The 26,577-nt window shown below is 40.2% G+C and overlaps 1 protein-coding gene across 1 annotated transcript in view; it reads left to right on the forward strand.

Moving 5' to 3' along the window:
• The window catches only part of TMPRSS7 (transmembrane serine protease 7), an 89,639-nt gene that overhangs the window by 54,585 nt on the left and 8,477 nt on the right, over window positions 1-26,577 (forward strand). The window contains exons 11-15 of the mRNA XM_021007181.2: window positions 6,716-6,852; window positions 14,627-14,734; window positions 17,137-17,247; window positions 18,170-18,286; window positions 19,998-20,172. Of these exons, the coding sequence (XP_020862840.1) occupies window positions 6,716-6,852; window positions 14,627-14,734; window positions 17,137-17,247; window positions 18,170-18,286; window positions 19,998-20,172 (648 nt within the window). The remainder of the gene's footprint in view (window positions 1-6,715; window positions 6,853-14,626; window positions 14,735-17,136; window positions 17,248-18,169; window positions 18,287-19,997; window positions 20,173-26,577) is intronic.

Raw genomic sequence — 26,577 nt, forward strand, 5'->3', positions numbered from 1 at the left:
TGATCATAGTTATTCTATGTCTCCTTCTGCCAGTAGATTGCCTCCTTTATCATGTCCACTTTCTCACTTAGCTTCAATCTTTCCCAGTCTACTGGATGTTTCCCTACTGCCTATAAATAGTCCCATGTCCCCTTTCAGCTTCAAAAGCTTTTCACTGATCCAACTATCCCCCCTAGCTATTGCTCTCATTTATGGATAAACTCCTTGAGGCCAATTACAATCACTTCGATATCATTAATCACTCTCTTCTCCTAGACCTCTTCTCTCTAGGTTTTCCAGATACTGCTTTCTCCGAGTTCTTCTCTTACCAGCCTGACCACTCCTTCTGTCTCCTTTATTGGATCTTCATCCAGGTTAAGCTGTTAATTAGGGATGTTCTCCAAAGCTCTGTCCTGGGTCCTCTTCTCTCTCTCCATGTTGTTTCACTTAGTGACCTCATTGGCTCTCACGGATTCAACTATGAACTTTAGGCAGATTATTCTCAGATCTCTTTGTCCATCCCTACCTTGTCTCCTGGCCTTTAGTCTCACTTCTCCAACTGCCTACTGGACATCTCAAACTGGATAACACATAGATTCAACATACCCAAAACTGAACTCATTATTTTTGTTGTTGTTCAGTTGATCAGTCCTGTACCGACTCTTCACGACCCCATGGACCAATTATCCATGAGGTTTTCTCAGCAACAATACTGGAGTGGTTTGCCATTTCCTCTTCCAGGGGATCCTTTTATCAGTCAAACAGAGGTTAAGTGATTTGCCTAGGGACACAGCTAAAAAGTGTCTGAGGCTGGGTTTGAACTCAGGTCTTCAAAATACTCAATCCACTGAGCCAACAGCTACCTCTATTATCTTTATTATCTTCATTATCTTCCCCCCCCCCACCCCAATCATTTCTTCTTCTTAACTTCCCTCTTACCATTGAGGGGAATACCGGCATCCTAGCCACTAAGGTTTGCAAAATAGGTGTCATCCTTAACTCCTCCTCCCCCTAAGGCCAATCAGTTACCAAGTCCTGTCTTTTCTATATTTGTGACATCTCTCCTATATGCTTACTCTTCTCTAATGTTGCCACCACCCAGGCCCAGGTCCCCATCACCTCAAAACCTGGACTATTGCAATAGTTTGCTGATTGGTTCTCCCTGCCTTGAGCTGATCGCCCTAAAGTACAAGTCTGACAGTGTTATTCCCCTAGCCAATCAACTCTCAAGGCTCTCTTTTGCCTTCAGGGGGACCAGAGAAATCCAGATTGTCTTGGCAGCCTGAGCCAGACCAAGTATTCTATAGTTCCCATATTTTAAATTGTACTTTAATTTCTTTTTCTATCAAGAAAGACATTATTCCCATGACTTTATTCTCATTGATGGGGTATGGCCCAAGCTGAGGTCTTTGCCCCTTGTCCAAAGGGAATCTGACTTCCCTTTCTCTATAAGCCCCAGCCCTTCATCTCCTTTTGAAAGCCTTAGCTTACCTTTTAATGTCATTCAAGTGCCTTTCAGTTCCTTCATTATCTATTCCCATTGTCTATTTAATCCCTTAGACATTACAATCTCTGAGAATTCTCACCCAGGCCCTTTTCCCAGACCTTTTTCCCAGACCATTTTCCCAGACCCTTCCCTGGTCACCCAAAGTATATAAGATCTTCCCTGGCCCTCACTGGGGCTGAGAATCTCACGCTCAAAAGGCTGAGACTTTCTCTTGCCCGTGGTGTCACCTGGCCTATGTGTTTTTATCATTAATAAACTTTTCCTCTGGCTGAAGAAGATTTGAGTTGAATTCCTTCAGGCAGGTCCCAGTACCACAATTTTGGGGTTCCAGCAGCACCCCAAAAGTCCTAGACCTCTTCACCATGACTTACTTCCCCTCCCCCCAACCCTTCCCATCTACATACATAGATGGGTCATATGCTGGATCTTGCCATCACTCACAAATGGTGATTCCCACCATCCATAATCCTTCCTATCCTAGACCCTTCCTAACTTTCCAGTCTGCTTACACCTTATTCACCTTCATGTACTCGTCAATCCAGTGACACCAGCTGACTTGCTGTTCATTGAACAAGACACTTTATTTCCCAGCTCCAGGCATTTTCCTTGGCTATGGCCCATGCAGCAGGGTACAATGGAAAGAATGCTGCATCTGGAGCCTGAGATACTGGGTTCAAATTCTGACCCTGCCACTTGTGTGACCTTAGACAAGTCACCAGACCTCTATGGGCCTCAGTCATCTCCTGTAAAATGAAGTTGGACTAGATTATTTCTTTGGCCCCTTACAATTTATGATGCCACAGTCTCTGATCCTGTGATGAACCATGTTGGGAAAGAACACAATTCAGTGGAAAGACCCTTAGCTCTGGAGCCAGGTTGTCATTCAGTTATTTTTCAGTCACATCTGACTCTTGACCCCATTTCTTGGCAAAGAGACTGATGTGGTTTGCCATTTCCTTCTCCAGATCATTTTATAGATGAGGAAACAGGCAAACAGGTTTAAGTGACTTGTCCAGGGTCACACAGCTGTATCTAAGGCCAGATTTGACCTCAAGCAGTTGAGTCTTCCAGCACCCTATCCACTTCGCCACCTCGCTGTCCCGTCTTTGCCGGAGACCTAAGTTAAAAATCCCACCTCTGAGGCTTACTCCCAGTCACTTAACCTTCACAGACTTCAGTTTCCTCATCTATAAAATGAGGGACTGGGACTAGATGTGTCTGAGATGCCCTCCAACTCTGGATCTTGGATCAGAACTGCTTTTATCTGTGCTGGATGTAGAATATCACCTAGGTTATACCTTCTGGCATTACTTTGGGGCTTCTTTGTAAATTCAGTTGGACAATTATTTACTAATTGTATATTGTGTTCAAGGAACTGACCAAGAACTGGAGATAGAAAATAAGAGACAAAATAGCCTTCCCCTTAACAGGCTTAAAATCTACCTAAACACAAAGGCTTTAGTAGCTGGCCTGTGGGGGGTTGGGGAGAAGAACCTTTTTGTTAAGTGGTGTTTTCCAAGCAGTGATTTTTTATTTTGTTACCTGCATGTTATTTATTTATTTTTAAAGTCCAGAACATATTTGTTGCTAATTGCACAAAGGCCTGTCTCAGTGGTCAGTGGAGTAGTCTGCTGTCTATTGAATTGAAGGTCTTTGGCCCATAGTTTTCATCTCTACAGGAACCTTAAATTCCTTTCTTCCTGTGAGTCTTCAGAGTTAAAAAACATCTTTTAAAATGCAAATGGACTTGGGAAAGCTGGGTCATTCACACGTTAGAGGGAATTCTTTTAAATAGAGCCTTTCTTCCTCAGTACAAGAGTGAAGCTGCCTTGAATACAAGTATTTATTGTAGAAGGGTGAGGGGTTTTAGAAGGTTTGTTGTTGGAAGGATTGGGCAGGTCTTGAACTAATGCCCTGTAGTACAGGACTTGGGATAGCTATGTCCTCCCATAAGGAGCATTCTGAGCTTGGTGAGTCATTTAAAAAAAATAGCTGCCTGGAGATACGTGAGAGAAGAGCTCAGAAAGAGCAGAGACATCAAGAGAAAGACAAATTTCACCTACTCTGAAATTTTGCCCTTCCCTCCCCCTCCCAACCTTTCCCTTCCAAGCTTCTTCTTCTTTTTTAATTAATTAATTAATTTATTTATTTATTTTTGGGTGAAGCAATTGGGGTTAAGTGACTTGTCCAGGGTCACACAGCTAGTAAGTGCCAAGTGTCTTGTCTGAAACCGGATTTGAACTCAGGTCCTCCTGACTCCAGGGCCTGTGCTCTATCCACTGCACCACCTAGCTGCCCCTCAAGCTTATGTATTAATAGGGCACCGCCATCTTTGCAGTCCGTCAGGCTCACAACATAGAGGTCATCTTCAACTCCTCACTCTTCTTCATCTTCCATGGCCAGTCTGTTTCTGAGCCCTATCAATTTTAACTCCTATATAGGCCCTCTTGTCTCCTCTGATACTGCCACCGCCTTCAAGCACTCCCTCATCACTTCCCATCTGGACTATGGCAGTGTGTTGATTAGTCTGCCTGCCAAAAGCTTCCTCACTGGTCCATCCTCCTCTCAGCTGTCTAAAGGATCTTCTAAAAAAGCAGGCCTGCCTCTTCTTACGTAATTAAACTCCACTGGCTCCCTATCACCTCCAGGAGCAAATATACAAGCACTTCATAACTTGCTTCCTGCCACATTTCCAGTCTTCTTGCACCTTATATCACAGTCCTCTACTTTTTTGTTGTTCAGTTGTTTCAATCATGTCTGACTCTTGGTGACCCTGTTTGGGGTTTTCTTAGCAAAGATACTGGAGTGGTTTGCCATCTCCTTCTTACAGATGAGGAAACTGAATCAAACAGGGACAAATGACCTGCACAGGGTCACACATCCACTAAATGTCTGAGGTCTCCATTGCACCACCTAGTTATCTGACGCTCCTTACCCCCCACCCCATTTTCACTAGCTATTCCCCCATACATGGAATGCTCTTCCTCCTCATCTCTTCCTCCTGGCTTCCTTCGAGTCCCAGCTAAAATCCCACCTCCTATAGGAAGCGGTTCATGATACCTCTTAATTCTAGTGCTTCTCCTCTACTAATTATTTCCTGTTTATCTTGTATAGAGCTTGTTTTCAAATAATTATTTTTGTGTTGTCTCTACCATTAGATTGTGAGTTTCTTTAAAGCAGGGACTGTTTTTTTTACCTTTCTTTGTATCTCCAGCTCTTAGCACAGTACCTGGCACACACTAGGCACTTCAATGTTTACTGACTGACTGAAACTGAGTGAGGATTCAGTTTAAAGTTACACCCTATGAATGTGTCTTAATTCCACCATGTGGGTGAATTCCCTGAACAGAGTTGATCAGAAAGAGCAGAGATATTGAAGAGGTCTAGGACTTTTGGGGTGCTGCTGGAACCCCAAGATCGTGGTACCGGGCCATGCCTGAATGAATTCAACTCAAATCTTTCAGCCAGAGGAAAAGTTTATTAGTGATAAAACACATAGGCCAGGTGACACCCGTGAGGACGAGCGGGCATGAGAAGGTCTCAGCCTCGAATGGGGGCCACAGTAGATCTTATATACTTTGGGTGACCCCGGAAAATGGTCTGGGTGAGAATTATGATTGGAATGTCTAAGGGATTGAATAGACAATGGGAATAGATAATGAAGGAACTGAAAGGTATCTGAATGAGATTAAAAGGTAGGCTAAGGCTTTCAAAGGGAGATGAGGGGCTTGGGCCACACCCCATCAATATCACTGAAAGACAAACTTTGGAGTCTCTGCAAGTCCTGGGTTCAATACCTGTCCCTGCCATATATTGGTTATCACTTAACCTTTCAGATCTCTGGACAGCTCTCTAAGAATAATGTGGTGGCTGGCATTGACAGAGTTTCTCAATGTGACAATGAAATCTTAGGTCCAGTCTCTATACTACAGAGGAAAAAAACAGAGTCATAGGGAAATTAAATCAATCCTGGATACTAAAAAATTAAATATTAGTCTATTCATTAATAGCAAATATATAAATCTCATTATTAATTAATTAAATATTAGTGTTTAATATTAAATTAAATATTAAATATAAATCAAAATATTAAAAAACTAACTCAGAGCCAGAAGGTACCTTAGAGATCATTTGTCCAGTCACATCATTTAAAAAATCTGAAAATTCAGGCCCAGAGAAATAACTTGCCCCCATTCACATAGATATGAGATTTGAATCCATGTTCTCTAATTCCAGATCCAGTGTTCTTTCCACTCTGCTATTCAGAAGGGGAAAAAAAGCCTCATTATTTATAGCAGGAGGAATAGGAAGGATAACAGTGGCCAAAATATAAGTGAACCTGATTATACCAAAGCCTGACGCATAAAACCCAGTACATTTCCAAACATTTAATCAATCCACAAGTATTTATATATGCCCAGTACTGTGCTAAATTCTGGTGAAATAAAAACAAAAACTTCCAAGCTCCTTGGTCAGTACTAATCAACTGAGAAGCAAAAGAAAATAGGCCCTTAAATGTTTATGTTCAGTTTTAAATTACATCTTAATTTATCTGAACTCTATCATATGGGTGAATTCAATGCACATACTTGTCTGACCTAATGAATAAAGCAGTCCCAGCTCTCTAGAAGCTCACAGTCAGTCAGGGAGACAACCCATACACAAACAAGCATATGCAAAATAAATATGTGTAGGGGGTGAGGAAGAACACCAGCAGCTGGGGAGGAGCCAGAAAGGCTTCCTGTAGAACGTAGTCCTGGAGCAGAATTTTGAAACAAAGGATTCTATGAAGGTGTGTTGAGGAGGGAATTCATTCCTGGGAAAGGCGAAGCCAGTGCAAACAGTAAGAGATGAGATGTGATCTAACCTGCGAAGAACAGCAAGAAAGCAAGTTTGTTTGGACGTCGGAACGTGGGAAAGAGAGAAATGCATAATCAGATTGGAAAGGTAGGTTGGGGCTGGGCTGTGAAGAACTTTGAAAGCCAAACAGAGATCTTCAGATTTGATCCTACAGGCTATAGGGGAGTTACAAGGACAGACTTATACTTCAGGAAAATCAATTTGGAAGCTGTGGGAAAGATGGATTGGAGAGGGAAGAAGAACTGAACAGGGGGGCCAATTGGGAGGCCGTTATAATAGTCCAGGAGAGAGGCTAAATCAAGTGCCCTAGAAAATGACCTAGTCATCTCTCTCCTTTGTCTTTCCTTTTTGTCAATCTTTTCTCCTCAGGTACTGTGGTTCTTACGTTGATCACCAGACAATTTTCCGAATAGCCAGCTCTGTAGTTCACATTCAACTTCAGTGCAGCTCAAGACTTTCAGACAAACCGCTTTTGGTGGAATATGGTAGTTACAACATCAGCCAACGTAAGAATGAGATTTTTTTCCCCCTACCCTTCATAGATCCAGTTGCACTCTATGGATGCCTTTTCATCCCATGTGAATCTCATCCATCCTTCACAAAAAATATATCCATTGTGCTACAGGTCACTCGCTGGATCTTTTTTATAAACATTTTTGTGGTTACCAGTGTAGCAATCAGGCTATCCTGTCATTTTTCACTCTCACCAGCTTAATGATATTTTATGACACATCTTGCATACAAATTATTGTCGTTAAGGTGCTGCAGCCTACTCCAACCCATAAGATTGCTTTCTGTTTGCCCTTGAGTCTCTTGCAAATCTGATCCTTCTGAGATGGTGGTTATCCATGATTCCATGCAGTATGCTGAAAGGGATAGGGGGGAAAAAACTGCACCTGTGATTTCTTTAGCATAGGGAGCTATGTCAGTAGGGAAATGCCCTCTATCTATGCAGGCCTGCACTTTTCGGGCAAGTTAAGAGTCCTAGAGATTTGCTCAGAACAGCAATGTCAAACTCAAGTAGAAATAGGCCACTCATCCCTGGGTAAGGATCCCTGTAGGTGCCATATTGATTTAGTTTTTTAAAAGTAATATTATGTTTTCTTTCTATTTTATTTTGTTATTTTTGAATTTGAATTTGATTATTTTTATGTGGTTTTTGTTAGGTCATTCAGTCGACTCTACCTGACCCCCTGGACTTTGTCCATGGGGTTTTCTTGGCAAAGATACTAGAGTGGTTTGCCATTTCCTTCTCCAGTGTGTCCTCATTTTACAGATGAGGAAACTGAGGCAAACAGAGTTAAGCTACTTGCACAGGGTCACATAGCTAGTGAGAGTCTGTGTCTGGATTTGATTTCATTCCTCTTCAGGCCAGGCACTCTATCCACTTCACCACCTAAATGCTCTGGTATGTTTTTTTTTTTTTTTGGCTAGGCAATGGGATTCAGTGACTTGCCTAGGGTCACGTAGCTAGTAAGTGTCAAATGTCTGAGGGCAGATTTGAACTCAGGTCCTACTGACTCCAGGGCTGGTGCTCTATCCACTGTGCCACCTAGCTGCCCCTGCTCTGGTATTTTAAAATTTTGTTTTGCTAAATATTTCTCAATTACATTATAATCTGGCTCTGGCATGGGCAGCTTGGCAGGCTGAGTGTTTGACTCCTCTGCCCAGTGAAAAGGTTAAAGACTTGCCCAGCGTCATACAGACAGCACGTATCATAGGCTTCAAGGCCCTCTCTCTATCCACCAGGATGTTGCCTCAAACCTATTTTTAAAACCTCAATAACATAATCAAATGGGGTAGCTACTGCAATTGCTAGCATGAATTTTAATGCAAGTTACATAGTTACCATTTTGTTTTTTAAAGTAGCATTTTAAAAATTATTGAGCTTTTATTGTTTATTTATTATCTTTACATCATAAGTGCCCCATGCTGGTGGTGGTGTTTTACAGTCAATTAATTACTTCTCATGTTATTCTTAATAAGTAGGATAAAATTATCACCCTGAAAATTCCACAGTCTTGAAGTTTGCTACTCAGCTCCATGCCTGTAATGCATTCTCTTCTTATCTCTACTTGTTGAAATACTTTTCTTCCTTGAGGCCCAGCTCAGGCTGTTAACCCACTAGGAAAGCATTCCTGTAAAATAGGAGCTTCTCATAAACAGAGACTGTTTTGACAGTTTTGTGTTTTATGCAGGGACCAGCACGGTTCCTCAAACATAGTAGGTACTTAATAGATTCTTTTTTTCCCCATAATATTTTCAGTCTATTCTTAAAGTTCAGCATATTCTTAAAGGCAATCAGGAAGAAAACTGCAAATGGATTTTAGAAAGACTTACCAAAAGAATTGCTTGCTTTCTCTACAACCACCCCAGCACACTCACACACACATTTGGGCCTCTGAAATATGTAATAGATTTTTTTTTTTTGAAGCAAACAGGGTTAAGTGACTTGCCCAGTGTCACACAGCTGATAAGTATATGAGGTCACATTTGAACTCAGGTCCTTTCGACTTCAGGGCCAGTATTTGAGATGTGGTATTAAACAGAAGTGAAACCTCAAATTACAAATCTACTAAAATTTGTTTATGAAGTCCTGACCTGGTGATGAGTTTTCTGTGTACAGTTAGGCTGGACTTCAGATTAGGTCTTTATGGTTCATTTTGGCCTAGATTAACTATAGAGATCTGGACAAAGAAAGATCAGATCAGTCCCTTTTGTCTTAAATTTGCTGGAACTTAAAACTCACAGAATAGACGTTGTTACAGGAAGGCCCTAAGTGACTTACCTGTGTTCCAGGAAATGAGTATAGTGGCAAGAAATACAGAGTCACATTAACTTCGAACCTTCTTAAGGAAAATTGTTGAAGCTGGAGAGAGAGAATTCAGTGCATTTTTGAGGCTGACAATCCCTAGTGTTCAACTGTCTGTCACCCCTGTAAGTATTCCGGCTGGGTGGAGAGAAGTCTCTGGACCTAGGTCAGACTTGTACTTCATCTGAAATACCATCAGCACTCCCCTTTGCTGTCTCCCTGGAGCAGAACCCTAGTTGGCAATTATTCCAATGCTAACACAGCTGTAACTACTGATTGGATCTTAAACTAGCCATTCCTGATGGATACATTCAAGACCCAGTAATCACTGTTAGGCATGACTCCATTGGCATACTTCTCCCCTTGCCTGGCCCATATTGGGTTGTCCTGATTGACCGTCTCTTAGGTCCAATGGCCTTGAGGGTCTTGAAGCAAAGGAGGGAAGGCAATACACGTTTGATGTCAAAGTCTTGGCTTCATGTTCCTGAACCACAGCCCAAAGCTCTTTACTCTGTTGTCTAACAATTGGGCCACTTGCCACCTTGACCTGGCTTCCCAGATGCTCTTGTTGTCAGCCTGCCTCATTAGATAAGTATGGAGCAAGTGACTTTTTTTCGTTATCTTTTTTTGTGATTAAGAAAGAACAATGAACCCAGAAGGAAGAAATGGAAAGAGAAATTCCATTTGAAAGAACTGCAGATAGTAGATTTGGGAGCTTACCTGCTAAGACACACACACTAGGGCTATATGAATACAATTATACTTTTCACACAGATAAAGACAAATCTAAGTAACTGGAGAAATATTAATTGCTCATGGGTATGTCAAGCCAATATAATAAAAATAATAAGACTACCTAAATTAATTTACTTATTCAGTACCATACAAATCAAATTACCAAATAATTATTTTTAGAGCTAGAAAAAATAATAACAAATTCATCTGGAGGAACAAAAGGTCAAGAATAACAAGGAAATCAAGAAAAAACATGAAGGAAGATGGCCTAACAATAGCAAATTACTAAATTGGAAACTATACTACAAAGAGGTAATTGTCAAAATAATCTGGTAGTCGAGAAGGAATAGAGAGTTGGATCAGTGAAACAAATTAGGCATACAACATATAGAAGTAAATGACCACAGTTATCTCAAATTTGATAAACCCAAAGATCCAAGCTTTGAGGACAAAAACTCACTATTTTACACAAACCATTGGCAAAACTGGAAAGCATTCTGGCAGAAACTAGGCATAGACCAACATCTCATACTATGTACCAAGAAGAGCTCAAAATAGCTACATGATTTAGACATAAAGGGTGATATCAGCAAATTAAAGGAACGTGGAAAAATTTACCTGTCAGATGTATGAATAAGGGAAGAATTTACAAACAAATAAGAAATAGAGGATCATGGGAGGCAAAATGGATACTGTTGATTACTTTAAAATAAAAAGTTTGCATAAATGAAACAAATACAGCCAAAAAAAGGAGGAAAGAAGGACACTAGAAAAAAGTTACAGCAAATTTCTCTGGTAAAAGCCTCATTTCTCAAATATATAGGAAACTGAGTCAAATTTATCAAAGGAAGAGCCATTTCCCAATTGATAAATGGTCAAAGGATATGAACAAGCAGTTTTTAGAAGAATAAATCAAAGCTATGAATGGTCATATAAAAAATGCTCTAAATGACTTAGATTAGATTAGAGAAACGCAAATGATAAAAAACCTCTGAAGTACCAACTGACACATGTCAGATTGGCTAATATGACAGAAAAGGAATATGATAAACATTGGAGGGGATGTGGGAAAATTGGAACAATAATGCATTGTTGGTGGAGTTGTGAACTGGTCCCAAACATTCTGGAAAACAATTTGGAACTATGCCCAAAGGGCTATAAAACAGTGCATACCCCTCGACTTAGCAATACAGCTACTAGGTCTGTACCTCAAAGAGATCAAAGGAAAAAGGAAAGGACCTACATGTATAATAATATTTATAGCAACTCTTTATATAGCGGCAAAGAGTCGGAAACTAAGGGGAAGCATATCGATTGGGGAATGGCTGAACAAGTTGTGTTTTTTGATTGTGATGGAATACTATTGTACTATAAGAAATGACAAGAGGGATCGCTTCAGAAAAACCTGAGAAAACGTATGAGCTGATGCAAAGTGAAGTGAGCAGAACTAGGAGAACATTGTACACAGTAACAGCAATATTGTAATGATAATCAGTTGTGAAAGACTTGGCCATTCTGATCAAATACAATGATCCAAGACAATTCCAAAGGATTTATGATGAAAAATACTATCCACCTCTAGAAAGAAAATTGAATAACTCAATGCAGATTGAAACATATTTTCTTTCACTTTCTTTTTTTTTCTTTCTCCTCCCCACCCGTGCCAACACGGTTAATATGGAAATATGTTTTGCATGACTTGATTTGTGTAATGGATATATTATATTTTTTGCCTTCTCAATGAGTAGGGGAGGGGCTGGAAGAAAAGAATTAGAAACTGAAAAAAAATTAAAACAATTGAAAAACATTGGATTTGGAGCAGAAGTCATGAGCTTGTACTTTGGCTATGCCACTTAGTACTTGTGTGACCTTGGCTAGGTCCCTTACCTCTTCTGGGTCTCGGTTTCCCCATTTGTAAAAATGAGAGATTGGTCTGGATGACCTTAGAGGTTCATTCCAATCTAAATGTGCAATTTTGGTGCAGTAGAATCAGTGGTGGATTTGGAGTCAGACGACCTGGGTTTAATACTGGCCCTATTACTTGATAACTGTATGACTTTGGGCAAGTTATTTCATCTCTCAGATTCTTGTTTTCCTTATTTAAAAATGAGGTAGTTAAATGAGATGACTTGGAAGATCCCTTCTGGTTCTAACTCTATAATGCTATGATTATATCTGTGACAGACTTTTAAAAATCATAGATATTTGACATTAAAATTTATCTTACCTATTTAGATTTTGTCCAGAAACAGAAAGTTCCTTTAATCACAACCCTTTCTTCACCAAGCTCCTTCTAAGCATTTGGGGGAGAAAGTATTGAAATTGTAATGCTGATCTTGGAATCCTGGGACCTGAGTTCAAATCCTATCTCTGCCACTTACCAGCTGTGCAACCATGGGCAAGTCACCTAACACCCTCCCGGCCTAGCTTCCTCATCTGTAAAGTGAAGGTGTTGGTGTAGGTGACCTTTAAGTTTGCTTCTAGCTCTAGCTCTATGATCCTAATAGTGTAGAAGCCTGCACTAATTCCTTTTGACTCCTGAACACTAGGACCTCATGTTCACCATTAACAAAAGAGGTAGTCAGCCAATAGATGTTCAGTTCCACTCCCTGATATACCTATGCCATAAATATGGGTTTTTATTAAGAATAGGTTTCAGGGATATAGGTAAATGTTTAACAACTGACTTATCAGAGGGGAAAATGTATGTGTGACACACTTTTAGGTTTTATCTGCATTATTATCAGTATTTTCCATTGCTTGCTTAACTCTGGGCAATTAACAAAGCAATAATTCAAACCCTGATTTGTAATATTTGCCAGTTTCCAAGGTGTAAATACTTAGGCTGAAAATTTAACAATCATCTCTCACAAGCTGGCTCCAGTATAAGTCACATTTGTCTGAGAGTTCACCTGATGTGTCTGCTGTGCCTTATACCTGTTTTCCATGTACAAGAGCAGAGAGGCCCCTCTACAATGCATTTGTTGGTATGTTTGATTGTAAATTAAGGAGGTGGCAATTTGGGCTAATGTAGAGAAATGACCACCTGTAGGAGTAGTGTAGTTCAAGGAGTCTTGGATTGGGAGTCAAGAAACCAGGGTTCAAATACCATCTCTGCCACCAAATAGCTGTGTGACATTGGTTGGGGTCACTTTATTTCTCTGGACCCCCGATCTCCCTATTTATAAAATGAGGGAATTGGACTAGATAGTTAATATGATGACTTATAAGTCTATTGGACTAGATCAGTGGTCAAGAAAGTATATTCCCCCCAAAAAATCCAGCCTAGGATGCAAAGAATGATTTTTACATTTTAAAATAAGGTTTTGTTATCTTTTAAAATGTAAAAACTATCCTTTGCTCATAGGCAGCACCTGTTGGATTTGCTATTGGGTGTATAGGTTGCCAACCCCTGGGCTTCATAATTACATGTTCTAATCTCAATCCTGAGAGTCATGATTAGGATCAGAGAGCTGAGTCATTAATGTGGTGGCAGTGGGCAGTGTGGACTTAGAATCCTAGAAAGTGGCAGGGACCTCAAATCATGCCCTTATAACATTTAGAACTGAACATGACCACTAGATGGTGCAATGGATAGAGCATTGGGCTTGGAATCAGGAAGACTCAGCTTCCTGAGTTCAAATTCCACCTCAGACACTAACCTGTGTGACTCTAGGCATGTAACCTAACACTTCTTGCCTCAGTTTCCTTATCTGTAAAATGAACTGGAGAAGGAAATGGCAAACCACTCCAGTATCTGCCAAGAAAACCCCAAATGGGCTCACAAAGAGTCAAACATGACTGAAACAAATGAACAACAACAGGACCTCAGAGACCATTTTATTCGACCTATTTTTATTTATTTTTACAGATGAGGAAACTGAAGCCCAAAAAGTTTAAGTAACTTAAGTAACCAAGGCCACACAGCTTTGCTAGTAGTAGGTAGAGTCAGTACTTCCTGTTATTCTTTATTGCCACATGACTGTATTGTTTAGTCATTTCAGTCATATCTGACTCTTTTTAAAAATTTTTATTTATTTTTATTTTTTCAGTGAGAGAATTGGAGGTAAGTGACTTGCCCAGAGTCACACAGCTACGAAGTATTATTTTTGTGAGGCTGGATTTGAACTCACGTCCTCCTGACTCCAGGGCCATTGCTCTATACACTGCACCACCTGGCTGCCCTCATATCTCACTCTTCATGAGAACATTAGGGTTTTCTTGGCAAAGTTATTGGAGTGGTTTGCCTTTTCCTTCTTCAGCTCATTTTACAGAATAGAAATCTGAGGCAAATAGAGTTAAGTGACTTGCCCAGGGTCACACAGCTAGTAAGTGTCTGAAGACAAATTTGAACTCAAGCAGATGAGTCTTCCAGACTCTAGATCCAGCACTCTATCCACTGTGCCACCTACTCTAGCTGTCCCTAGAGTCTAGATAGAATATTAATACAAAATTCCTGTCCATCTGTTTTCTTCCCCCTTCCTTCAACACTGCCTTTTTTGATTAATTTCTAAGAATAAGAATGTTACAATAAAATTTCTACCAGTGATGCTGGGGAGAAATTATGGAGACAGGAATTTTAAATTCCTATATCATAGGCTTCTTATAACCACAGCTTGCTAAGGAAATAGAAATAATTATCTTGACAACCACCCTTTGAGCATTTGACTTATGCCATCTTACACCACTTGAGATGTGCTTCACTTCTCTGCTTTCTTTTGTTGTATCTCTAGCTTGTCCAACAAATCACTTCAGATGTTCCACTGGCTTATGTGTTCCCCAGGCTCAGCGCTGTGATGGCAGCAATGACTGCTTTGATGAAAGTGATGAACTTTACTGTGGTTGGTATTTGAGTTTTCAACCTGACTCTTGTCAACAAAAGCTCCTTGAATACACCCTCTTGTATTTTTAACCTTAGAATAGTCTAATCTATCTTTTAGCTACATTACATAGTGATACTCAAACTCAGTTTCCGACTTCCTGCCTAGTCCTCTTGGCCAATTGCCTTGGTCACTTTCTGACTTTGATTTCCTATCTGCCTAACTTCCTGTTCAGCCCCTTGCATATCAGTTTGGACCAACTCTTCCCTTTGCCCCCTCCTCACTATGGCCTCTCACCCCTGGGCTGTTAATGGTTACTGATCTCTTATGTATCTACCTTAATTTCCTCACTGGCCCACCACCAGCCTCTTCAAGCTCCACAATTGGAATTTGGTTTGCTGACTTGTAAAGGCAAGGGAGGGCATTCTTTCACCAAAGAAAAATGACCTAGGAAAACACACACAGATATCAAGAGACTGGGAGACTGTGGGTAGAAGAGTTAGAGGGGGCTATAAGCTTTCTGTTGTTATTCAGAAGCTATAAAACATTTAACTCCACATATATTCTCAATGAGAAAAGACTTAATTTCATAACTGAAAGGTTGCCATTAAAACATATTGAAAAAGATCACCAGAAGTGCCCCCTTTCTGAGAACAGTTTTATTTTTTGGTATTTTTGTTGCTGGCAACATTATGTTTATGGTTTAAGGAAGAAGTCTTGAGAAACTAATCCATAAATTAATGTTGGTTCCACCCTTTACCAAATGTCCTAGATGTTGAGTTTGCATAAAATTGCTATAGCTTGCTGTAATTATTTTCTTTCATTAACACATAGTTGAGGCAGCAATGGCATGATGTTTATTGAACAGGATTCAGGCCTAAGAATCAGAAAGATCTGGGTTCAAGTGCAGCTGACACAAGTTGGCTATGTAATCCTAAACAAATCACATAACCTCTCAGTGACTATAATTTTTGGAGTAGAGAATAATCTGCTTTTGTAGAGGGGGTATGTGCTATGGGAATTCCCCACGCTGTGGAAACTAGAGATTTAGACCCCCTGCTCCACATACCATGCACAACTTGGCAGTAGGTAGGGGCCAAAATTTAAATAGGCTAAACTTCTTTGGGCTGAAGATAGGTTGGACTAGAGACAGACTGACAGTGGTGGTTGCCCCGGGTCATGTGACAAACAGGAGCCAGTGCACAGGAGCAACCCTATATTTTTCAGGCCACCAGAAATCCTTTGGTAGGCCACAAGTGGCCTGCAGGCTACGTGTTGTGTAGGCCTGCTATAAACGTTACTTGGAGTTAGGCCTCTTAATATAATACATACCCCTAGAAAAATTAAAATCATTTTATATGAATCAATATCCCAATGCATAGATATACAATGTTGATCATTTTAATGAATTGGTATAACTTCCCACTACTGATCATTATCTGGTGATTGAGACATGCACTTCTTTTGCTTTATTGCTGCAATGTTTTACAGCAAAGTGATTAATTATGTTATTATCATCTCTGCGGCTATTGCTAATTTTTCCATTCAGTAAGTGAGCATCTACCCACTTGTCTTGAGCTACTCCTCGGGAGCAAATCAGGACCTGAATGAAATCTTTAAGGACTATAGGCACCACACTCAAAAGAGAGCTGTTCTGATACTCAATGCCTTCTCAGCTCCCACATTTGCCTCCCCCCTGTTATTGAACAGCTAAAGGGTGAAGAAATCAACTTTCCCAAAGGGCTTAGAATTTTCAAGGTAACTCTCCATCTTCCATTGGCAGCTCCGTAGGTTTCTACTCCAGGGTCCACACTAGGTACCTCCTGATCCCGGGGACTGAATTTTTTTAAAAATTTGTATCCTAACCCCTTAGTATAGCACCTGGCACATAACAGGTGCTTAATAAATGTTTACTGAATTGAATCTGTTAAGAGATGGTGACATTCCAGGACACCAAAGATGACCCACCACTATGCACTGGATTGAATGCCTAAAAGAATTAATTCAGTTAGCTTGGCCACTTGGTTCAAGGTAGACACTGTTTTGACTACAAAAAGCATTGTCTTTGTCCAAAGGAGCTTCATGGGAGTATTACTAGGATGGGAGTACTGAGGTAAATGTGTGCTCTAGCATCTATGAATGCAGAATAATTTTTTTTAATAAGAAGAAATACTTAAGAATGGACTCCTGTTGTTTAATTCCTCCCCTACAAACTATGCATCTGCAGCTTGCCAGCCTTCATTTGGGTTGGGCCTCGGCACCAGGAGGGTACTGTTTTTGGAGCAGTGGGGTGAGGGTTTTTTTTAATTTCAGAAAGTTTGCAAGCCCAGTGTGCAGCTGTGGCCTTAAACGTGGCATTTCTCATCGCCAAGTCTCCAAACACTGACTCAGACTCACTCCTTGCTTTCTGCTTCTTGTTCTAGGCATGCTTAAGCCTGCTTGTAATGTCAGTGCCTTCAAATCACAGGCCCCCCTGGTCTGTGATGGCTTTAAGGACTGCGAAGATGGCCAGGATGAACAGAACTGTACTGAGAGTAAGGAATCTTCAGTCTGCGTCTTTTCTGCAGACCTCTCTCTAAATATCTTTCTGGGGCATGTGTGCCTGTTAAGTGTGTAATGCTATTTATCCTTTAGCTTTTCTTGTAGCTCAGAAGTGTAGCAAAACTAAGGCCCTGAGGTCATTTGACTGACAAAACCCCTCCCCTGTCAGTGGCAATGGCATAAGGCACTACTATATGCCGCACAACACCATGCACCCTCTAAGGTTATGCAAATCTGGCCTCTTCAGAGCCAAATGAAATGCGGTTTTCCAAGAACCTCATTTTTATTGGTTTACTTCTGACAAAAAGCAAATGCTTTTAATGATTGCTTCTGACTGGCTTTTTTTTTTTTAGGGCCAGCCAAGTGGTATACTGTAGTAGATAGAAAGCTGGACTTAGAATGAGGAAGATCTAAATCTGAAACCTGCCACAAACATTTACCAGCTGTGTGATCCTGGGCAAATCACCTCTCTGAACCTCACTTTCCCCATCTGTAAAATGGGGATGATAATAGTATCGACCACCTAAGCGGTTGAGAAAATACAACCCCTGCAAAGTGCGTTGAAAATCTTAAAGCACTATGTAAATGTGATATTATTACTTTTCCTCCCAGAGAATATGATTCAAGCCTTTGATGCCCAATTGCTTTTTGTCATACACTGATTGGAGAGGTCACCAAACTGAGCATCACCTATTTTCCACAGGCCTCCCCTAATTGCACCATTGTCTTAAATGAGGCCTGAGAGCTGATTCTGGTGAGATAATTTCATTTCCACCATCCTTTTTTTTTTCCCTGAAGCAGTAAACATAGCATTCTGCAAAAAGTACACTGAGTAATGATGTTTGTGATGACTCATGTTTATCATTCCCTGGTGAGGTAACAACAGAATAATCGTCTCCTTTTGTTTTCTTTTAGGAATTCCATGCAACAACCAAACTTTTAAGTGTGGCAATGATGTTTGCTTTAGAAAAAAAAATGCTAGGTGTGATGGGACAGCAGACTGCCCAGATGGGAGTGATGAGAAAGGCTGTAGTAAGTACAAAAAAGGATCTTCTCAACCAATGATATCTTTATTTCTTCAGCTTATTAGATTTTAAATTTTAATTTCCATCTAAGCTAAGCTGCACTGAGCCAAAATGTTAAATGGAAAGCAAGCAGGAACAGGTAGAAAATCAATGATTTTTATTGGGAGAAAATGAAAAAAAAGAACAAAACCAAGAACAAATGTAAATCAAAAATAAAAAGGAGCTATCTTTTGTAAATAGAAGTGAGAGGTGACCTTTACCTTGATAAGTCACTGATCAATAAAACTCTGTTTCATGAGCTTGCGCTGGCTAATGCTCCAGATGAAGGCATTGCAAATAAACAGCCTGGAGAATAGAAGTTTCACTTGAAACACAATGAATGGATTTCCTTCCTCCCTCCACGCCTAGACTCAGCCAATGCTGAGTCATTAGCTAAGAAATAGTGACTAAAATGCAATAATAATAATTATTAATAATAGTAATAATAATGTACACACATACATACATATACCTTGCATGAATGTAAATGAGTTTAATGGAATCTCACTATATGTACACATGTGTGTACATATATACACATACATGTATACGTATATGTTGTGTATACGTGTATGTATATATACATGCACACACATACATATACATATACATATATATATACATGCACACCTGTGTCTACAAATATCACTCTTGGGATAGCAGGTACACAGTGTAGAGATAAATACACATAAACACATATATGTTTGTGTGTATCCCTACTGTGTGTATATACACAAGATGTATTTATATATATATATATATATATATATATGCATTTGCACATGTATGTATATGTGTATTAATATATGTGTCCTCATTATGTAATTGTTAACCCAAGAGTGGCATTTGTAGTCACCAACATTATACATACAACATACAATATACATACATACATACATACATACATACATACATACATACATGTTGTATATCCACACACTCCTCATGCTTACTACCTATGTGACCTTGGAGAAGTCACCTAACTTCCCTGGGGAAAGAAGTTTCTGAGGTTTGTTCCAACTCTAGGTCTATGGCTATAATTACATAAACTTCAACAGCTTAAAAGTGCACTAAGACTTTTGGGACACCCTGCATAGGTACGTTCATCAAATTTCATTCTACTGAAACTCATCAGAGTAGCTAAAGGCTCTAAGTGGATTCAACCATTATTGTGTTGTATCATTCTCATATCTGGAATAAACATTGTTTATAATAGTAATCTCCTTGTGGTATTTTAATAATTACTTTGTGGTTACATGTCTTTTTCTCCACCCCCCATTCCCCTTCAGGCTTACAATGACTTCAATTTTGAAACTCTTTCAGCTTTTGTTCTGTTTGGATCTTATCTTGACTTCCTACCCATACATTCTAAAACTCTTTGGGCTTCTCTTGTCATTTGGCCAGCTCTAGCCGCCAGGCCCTTCCCTCAGGTTGATCCCTCTCAACTTATCTCTGCTGCCTTCCTCCTCTTCCCCAAGCCCTGTCCCATATAGATGGAATATAATTTATATACACAGAAAGAAAGAATCTGTGTAGAAGTGAGCCAAAGGGAAGTAGCACCAGTCTTGGGGAAAGCCCGGATGGTCACTCTCCTCTAGAAGAAGCAAACACTAGTTCACAGCAGTGGTAGCGTCCCAGTTCCAGGACAGATCTGATTTCATTTCTCTTCTCTGTTGAAGGTTGCAGCAGGACTTCCTCCTCCATTCTCCACCGCATCATTGGTGGTTCTGATACTCTGGAGGGTGGGTGGCCATGGCAAGTCAGCCTACATTTTGTTGGGTCTGCTTACTGTGGTGCCTCAGTCATCTCCAGGGAGTGGCTCCTCTCTGCAGCCCACTGTTTCCAAGGAAGCAGGTAAGATGGAAACTCCTTTCCTAACCTGCTGTGGCAAGGCTTTCTGCCTTCATGTCTCCCCAGGTGAAAGAATCTCAGAATCCCAGATTTGAAAGGGCCTCGGAGGTCACCTAGTGCAGTCCATGTCTGAAGAGAACTTTCCTCTAAAAATTCCCAACTAGAGCATCATCCAGCCAACTAGTGAGCAGAGAATGCATTACCTTAATTTTATATAGCATTATGTTTTCCTTTTATCAAGACTAAATTGGCTTCTTTTCAATTTCCATGCATAATTCTGCACTTTAGGCCCCAAGCCAAAGTAGCCTCATGCCTCTTCCACTTGCCAGTCTTTCAAATACTTGAAGGCTGCTGTAATGTCTCTCCTAGCTAGTCTTTTCTTTTTGAGGCCAGATAACCCCAGTCCCTTCCTTCCTTCCTTCCTTCCTTCTTTCCTTCCTTCCTTCCTTCCTTCCTTCCTTCCTTCCTTCCTTCCTTCCTTCCTTCCTTCCTTCCTTCCTTCCTTCCTTCCTTCCTTCCTTCCTTCCTCCTTTCTCTCATCACACAGCTAGTATCTAAAGCAGTATTTGAACTCAGGTCCTTCCTGACTCCAGGACTGGTGCTCTATCCTCTGTGTCACATAGCTGCTCCCAGTTCTTTTAACTGATTGTCATATGGAATGATCTTAAGCCCCTTCACCATTTTAGTCATCCTCTTTTGAATGTTCTCCAGGTTATCAATACTTTCCCTAAAATGATGTGCATAGAACCAAACATAATACTCTGTATGTGATCTGGTCAGAGTATGGTAGATCTATCATGTTTCTCATTTGAGATAATATATCTTTCTGAATGCAACCCAAGGTTGTATTAACTTTCTTATGTGGAGCTTTTATTGATTGATTGAGGCAACTGGGGTTAAGTGACTGGTCCAGAGTCACACAGCTAGTAAGTGTTGTGTGTCTAAGACCGGATTTGAACTCTAGACTATAGGGCCAGTGCTTTATTCACTGAGCCACCTAGCTGCCCTTGGAGCTTTTATTTCTAAATGAATTTTGTTATGGGACAGCTAGGTCATGCAGTGGATAGAGCACAGACCCTAAAGTCAGGAGGACCTGAGTTCAAGCCTGGACTCAGACACACAACACTTATTAGCTGTGCGACCCTGGATGAGTCACTTGACCCCATTGCCTAAGCCCCCTCCCCCCAAAAAAAGAATTTTGTTATTATTTTGTCTAGTTCTATTGTATTTATATTGGTATAGCACTAAACTTGTACATTGATCTTTGTAAAGTTCATTATGTTGACATAACCTGGTCATGAGCACTTAATGTAAATCCAATTATTTAAGTTATACTTTGCTTCTTTAAGTAACATTTTGTAGTTGTATCTATACAGATAAATAATGTAACTCCTAGTTACTGTATGCATTTTGTAGTTATTTTGAATGGAACTTCCCTAGATTTTGTTCCTGCTAGATGGAAATTATATTAATTTGTAGTTATTTTTGTTATTTAGTTGTTTTTTGCTTATTTGTTTGTTTTACAAAGAAACTGGAATGGCTTGCCATTTCCTTCTTCAGCTGATTTCACAGATGAAGAACTTAGGCAAATGGGGTTAAGCAAGCTGTCCAGGGTCACACAGCTAGTAAGTATCTGAGGCCAAATTTGAACTCAAGAAGATGAGCCTTCCTGACTCCAGGTCTGGGACTCGATCTACTAAGTTGCTTAACTGACTGATTTACGTGTGTTTATTTTGTAAACTGCTACTTTACTGAAGCAATAGTCTCAATTAGTTTCTTTGCTGGGATTTTCTAAGTAAATGGTCACATCTTTATCAAATTGGAATAGTTTTGTCAGAAGAGGGCTTTCAACCAATTAATAATATGTTAATGGTCAGGCATGGTAGCATACACTTGTGGTCTATAACGGGAGAGGTAAGGCCTCAAAGATCACTTGCGTTCAGGAGTTCTGAGTTGTAGTAGGACTAAATCTGATCAGATGTTCATACCGTCTGACATCATTGATCCCCTGGGAGTGGAGGGCCACCAGGCTGCCTAAGGAGGGGTGAAAAAAGAGCAGGTCAAAAGCTTCCATGCTAGGGGCAGCTAGGTGCTGCAGTGGATAGAGTACCAGCCCTGAAGTCAGGAGGACCTGAGTTCAAATCTGGCCTCAGACCAAACACTTGACATTTACTAGCTGTGTGACCCTGGGCAAGTCACTTAACCCCAATTGCCTAAAAGCAAAAAAAAAAAACCTTCCATGCTAATTAGTAGTGAGACTGAAGCTACTACAATTCCAGCCTGGGTGAGATAGGAAGCTCAATCTCAGAACAAAACAAAATAAACAATCAAAAACCCTAACTACTTGCTGGCCCTAGTATAGGGATTCTTAGCTGGTGTCCAGATGACCAAGAGGTTACTTGAAAGATTTTAGGTGGTCCATGAACTTGGATGGAGGAAAAATTACATCTTTTTTTTTTATTTTACTCGTATATTTTATTATATACGTTTAAAAAGATTTTGAGAAGAGGTCCATAGGCTTCCCCAGATTTCCAAAGTGGTCTATGACACATACTCAAGATTAAGAACATTCAGCCTAGTAGAACAGTCTCAGAAGAGTCATGCAGATACCCTGCCTCATTGTAGTCTAAATTTATTTTGAAACAAGTGTCTTTCTGTATAATGATTCATTCTTTAAACCCCAAGTTTCCCTCAGACAAATTCTCCAAGTCATATCTTCTAAGCAGATGCCTGCCAGTCGGTTAAGTAAATGATTAATCATACATTTTTGGTTTGTGTAAGCATTTTTGCTGACAATTCAGTTCAACAAATATTTATTAATCAGGCAAGGCATGAGAGGCACCAACAGTATATAGCATGTATCATGGGCAAGACTATTAGCTTCTCAGGCCTCAGGTGACTCTTTAAGACTATGAGTTACATTCCAGTGTCTGATCTGTAGCATTGCAGAGAACTTTTATATCAGGAGCTCTGCATACTTATGAAATAACAAGTCAGACTGAAAAAAGGGAGTGGGGCAAGGCATTGTGCTAGACAGTTGCCAAACTGTCTAGAAAATGCTTTTCTGCTAACATCTAGAGTGAGGCTGCTAAGATAGTTCCCATGGCTGTCTTGCACACTTCATTTAATATTGTGATTCAATGACCTGCTCAAGGCCTTAGTGTGTTGGGACTTAGGATTCAGCAGGTTCTGACAAGAAGTTTCCACCCCTTGGCTCACAAAAGACAACTGTAGTACTCTGGCTTCAGAATGATGATTTCTGATTTGCAAAGTGGGATCTGGTACGCTTGAACTCACGTCCCACCTCCTTGTTCAGTGTTGATTTCACCACCCTATGCTGCCTCTTAAACATTTCTTTATATAATATAATAATGTTTATATTTTAGCTCGCAATATCCCTTGATCACTTGAGCAGGGCCAAAGCCCCTGAAAACTATTGACTCCACTTGTTTCTGCTTGTCACCATGAAACAATCTTGACAGAACGAATGGGAAGACTGGCAGCATTTTATGTGAATTATCAATGAGATGATGCCATTTTTTTGGTTAAATATCGTAAGTAAGTTATGAATTCCTGTCAGGAACCAAATTTCTAAATTGTATCTCTTCTACCATAGAGCATATTTCTTGTGAGTACGAGTGACTGGAAATTTTCATTACAAGCTACAATATGTACAGAGGGAGTCATCCAGCATGGTGAGAGGATTTAAAACCATGCCATAAAATGATCACTTAAAGGACACGAGCATATTAAACCTGGTGAAGAAAAATATAAAGAGACATGATAGCTACTTTCAAATATTTGAAGAACTCTTATGTAAATGGATGACTCATTTTGTTTGGATACAAAGGAGGAGGTAGATTTTTTTACTCAACTTAAGGACAAACTTTCTAACCATTAGAATTGTCCAGGTTGGAATGAACTAGCTCAGGAGGAATTAACTTCCCCATCACTGAATGTCTTCAGATAAAAACTGGATCATCATTAATAATGAGTAGTCGTAGAGAATTCCTCTTCAGATATGAAATGGACTAGATGACTTTTAATATCCTGTCCAACTCTGAGATTCTGTGATTTTCTTCTTTCTTTCTTTCTTTCTTTCTTTCTTTCTTTCTTTCTGTCTGTCTGTCTGTCTGTCTTTCTTTCTGTCTGTCTTTCCTTCCTTCTTTCTTTCTTTCTTTCTTTCTTTCTTTCTTTCTTTCTTTCTTTCTTTCTTTCTTTCTTTCTTTCTTTCTTTTGCAATTGGGGTTAAGTGACTTGCCCAGGTCACACAGCTAGTCTGAGACCAGATTTGAACTTAGGTCCTCCTGACTCCAAGGGCAGAGCTCTACCCACTGTGCCACCTAGTTGCCCCGATTCTTTGATTTTCTTAACATGTTGTCTCATCTTCACAACTGCCTGAAAGGTACAAAGAATACAAGATCCTGTTAAATTTGTGTGTTGGTTGTACATTCACGCATATGTACATGCATGCATACATGCATGTATATGTACATTGCCCTTTGTTTTTGAAGAGCACCAATGACATCATGAGTGATGTCTTGTGTATGAATCGGATTTAAGTGAGGCACAGTTGCACAAAGTCATCAGCTTCACTTTCTCCTTCTGAGTCCAGTGGCAAGACAAAAGTCAGGCTGATTGGCAATGGCCTGGGATGCGGTGGATGATCTTGATGTCTGATGCCTGACCAAGCTCTAGGGGCTCCACAGAACCTGTTTCACCTACCTTCATGGCCATGGAGAAAATGGTTCTCATCCACCCATTCCACTGCGGAAAGTCTTTATGTGGTTGGGGTAGACATCCCTCTATCAGGGGTGGGGAACCTATAGCCTCAAGGCCACATGTAGCCTTCTAGGTCCTTGGGTGCAGCCTTTTGACTGAGTCCAAGTTTTACAGCAGAAATTTTTTTATTAAGGGTATTTGTTCTATGAAGTTTAGATTCAGTCAAAGGGCTACACCCAAGGACCTAGAGGGCCACATGTGGCCTTGACGGGCTCCAGGTTCCCCACTTCTGCTAACTCACTATTGTGTTTCGGGCCTGTTGGTTACCCTTAACCTGGTTTAGCCCATCTGCTAAGATGGTTTGTCAGGGTGTGACCACTGAACATGCTACAACTTCTTGGAACCACAGTTGAGAGTTGGGTGAACCAGGTTGGCACCAAAGATGGATGAGCATCCATGAAAAGGGCTCAGCAAGCCCTCACATCAGAGGTGCTAATCTTCCTGAACATACATCATACATACAGAGTACCTAACTGAAAAGGGGTTCCCTACAGATGGTGAAGTCTTCCTGATGATCCTAGTTGCAGATTATATTGTGCCAACTGTTTAAAACCTTAGGGTCCTATGGTGCCTCTTCAGTGAGATCCCTGACCTGGCAAAAGAATTTAGCTTAACAGTCTACACAGAGAAATCAAATGGATGAAAAATACTTTTTTGTTCAGATTGTGGTATGCTGTGAGATAGGCAGTGTTTTAATTTAGGCCATCAGTACATTGTGACCCCAAAATTCCAATCCAATGTGACCCCAGGCCATGGACTACTCACTTAGGGATGTATATACAAGGTAATGCCAAGTTTGTCTCTCCAGTGAGAAGAATTGTGGTTCATGAGTACTATAATAGCCAAACCTTTGACTATGATACTGCCCTGCTGCAGCTGAGCACTGCTTAGCCTGAAACCATGAAGCAGTTAATCCAGTCAATATGTATTCCTCCCATTGAACAGAAACTGAGGCAGGACTTGGAGCAATTTCAATTTATTAGGAAAAGTAGTGGTCCCTAAGAAATTGGATCCAAGATTCTGCTCTGCAGTCATGGACCCCTCTACCCCACGGTTTGCTTCTTTCATAGAAACTTAAGGGGATACCCAAAATAGATTTTTTAATTGGCCGATTCCAAAAGGGGAAATCCACATGATTGTCCAAAGGGAAATGTCCCTCAGTCACCAAAATTGAATCATCAAGCTTTCCACATGAATCAATTATGAGCGTTCAGTCAGTGATTAGGCAACAGGATTCTGAGACTTTCCACTAGCATTTTATGAACATTGGGCATAAAAGAATCAAGTAATAGGGGAAACTAGTTTTCTGAAACACAGAAGCTCTCAAAGCACATTCACAGGAGTCGGGGAAGGACAAGTCTCTATCTTTATTCCTAACACAGATTAATACAGGCCCAAATAACAAACTATAAATCTATGTAATATAAATCTGTCAGTTAAAAGCAATATTATGATCTGTACATAGAGAGTCAATTAATTCCAACCTAGGTAATTCTTATCCTAACAATCAATTCTATCCTATTTATCTTCCTTACACACAATCACTGGTACCAATAAATCATGATGAACTGAGTAAATACTGATTAATTGAGTAGGAATATCAAAATTATTCTCAAAACATCTGTC

This window comes from Phascolarctos cinereus, unplaced genomic scaffold, assembly GCF_003287225.1.
Source record: "Phascolarctos cinereus isolate Bilbo 61053 unplaced genomic scaffold, phaCin_HiC Scaffold_726;HRSCAF=1367, whole genome shotgun sequence".
NCBI classification, from domain to species: Eukaryota; Metazoa; Chordata; class Mammalia; order Diprotodontia; family Phascolarctidae; genus Phascolarctos; species Phascolarctos cinereus.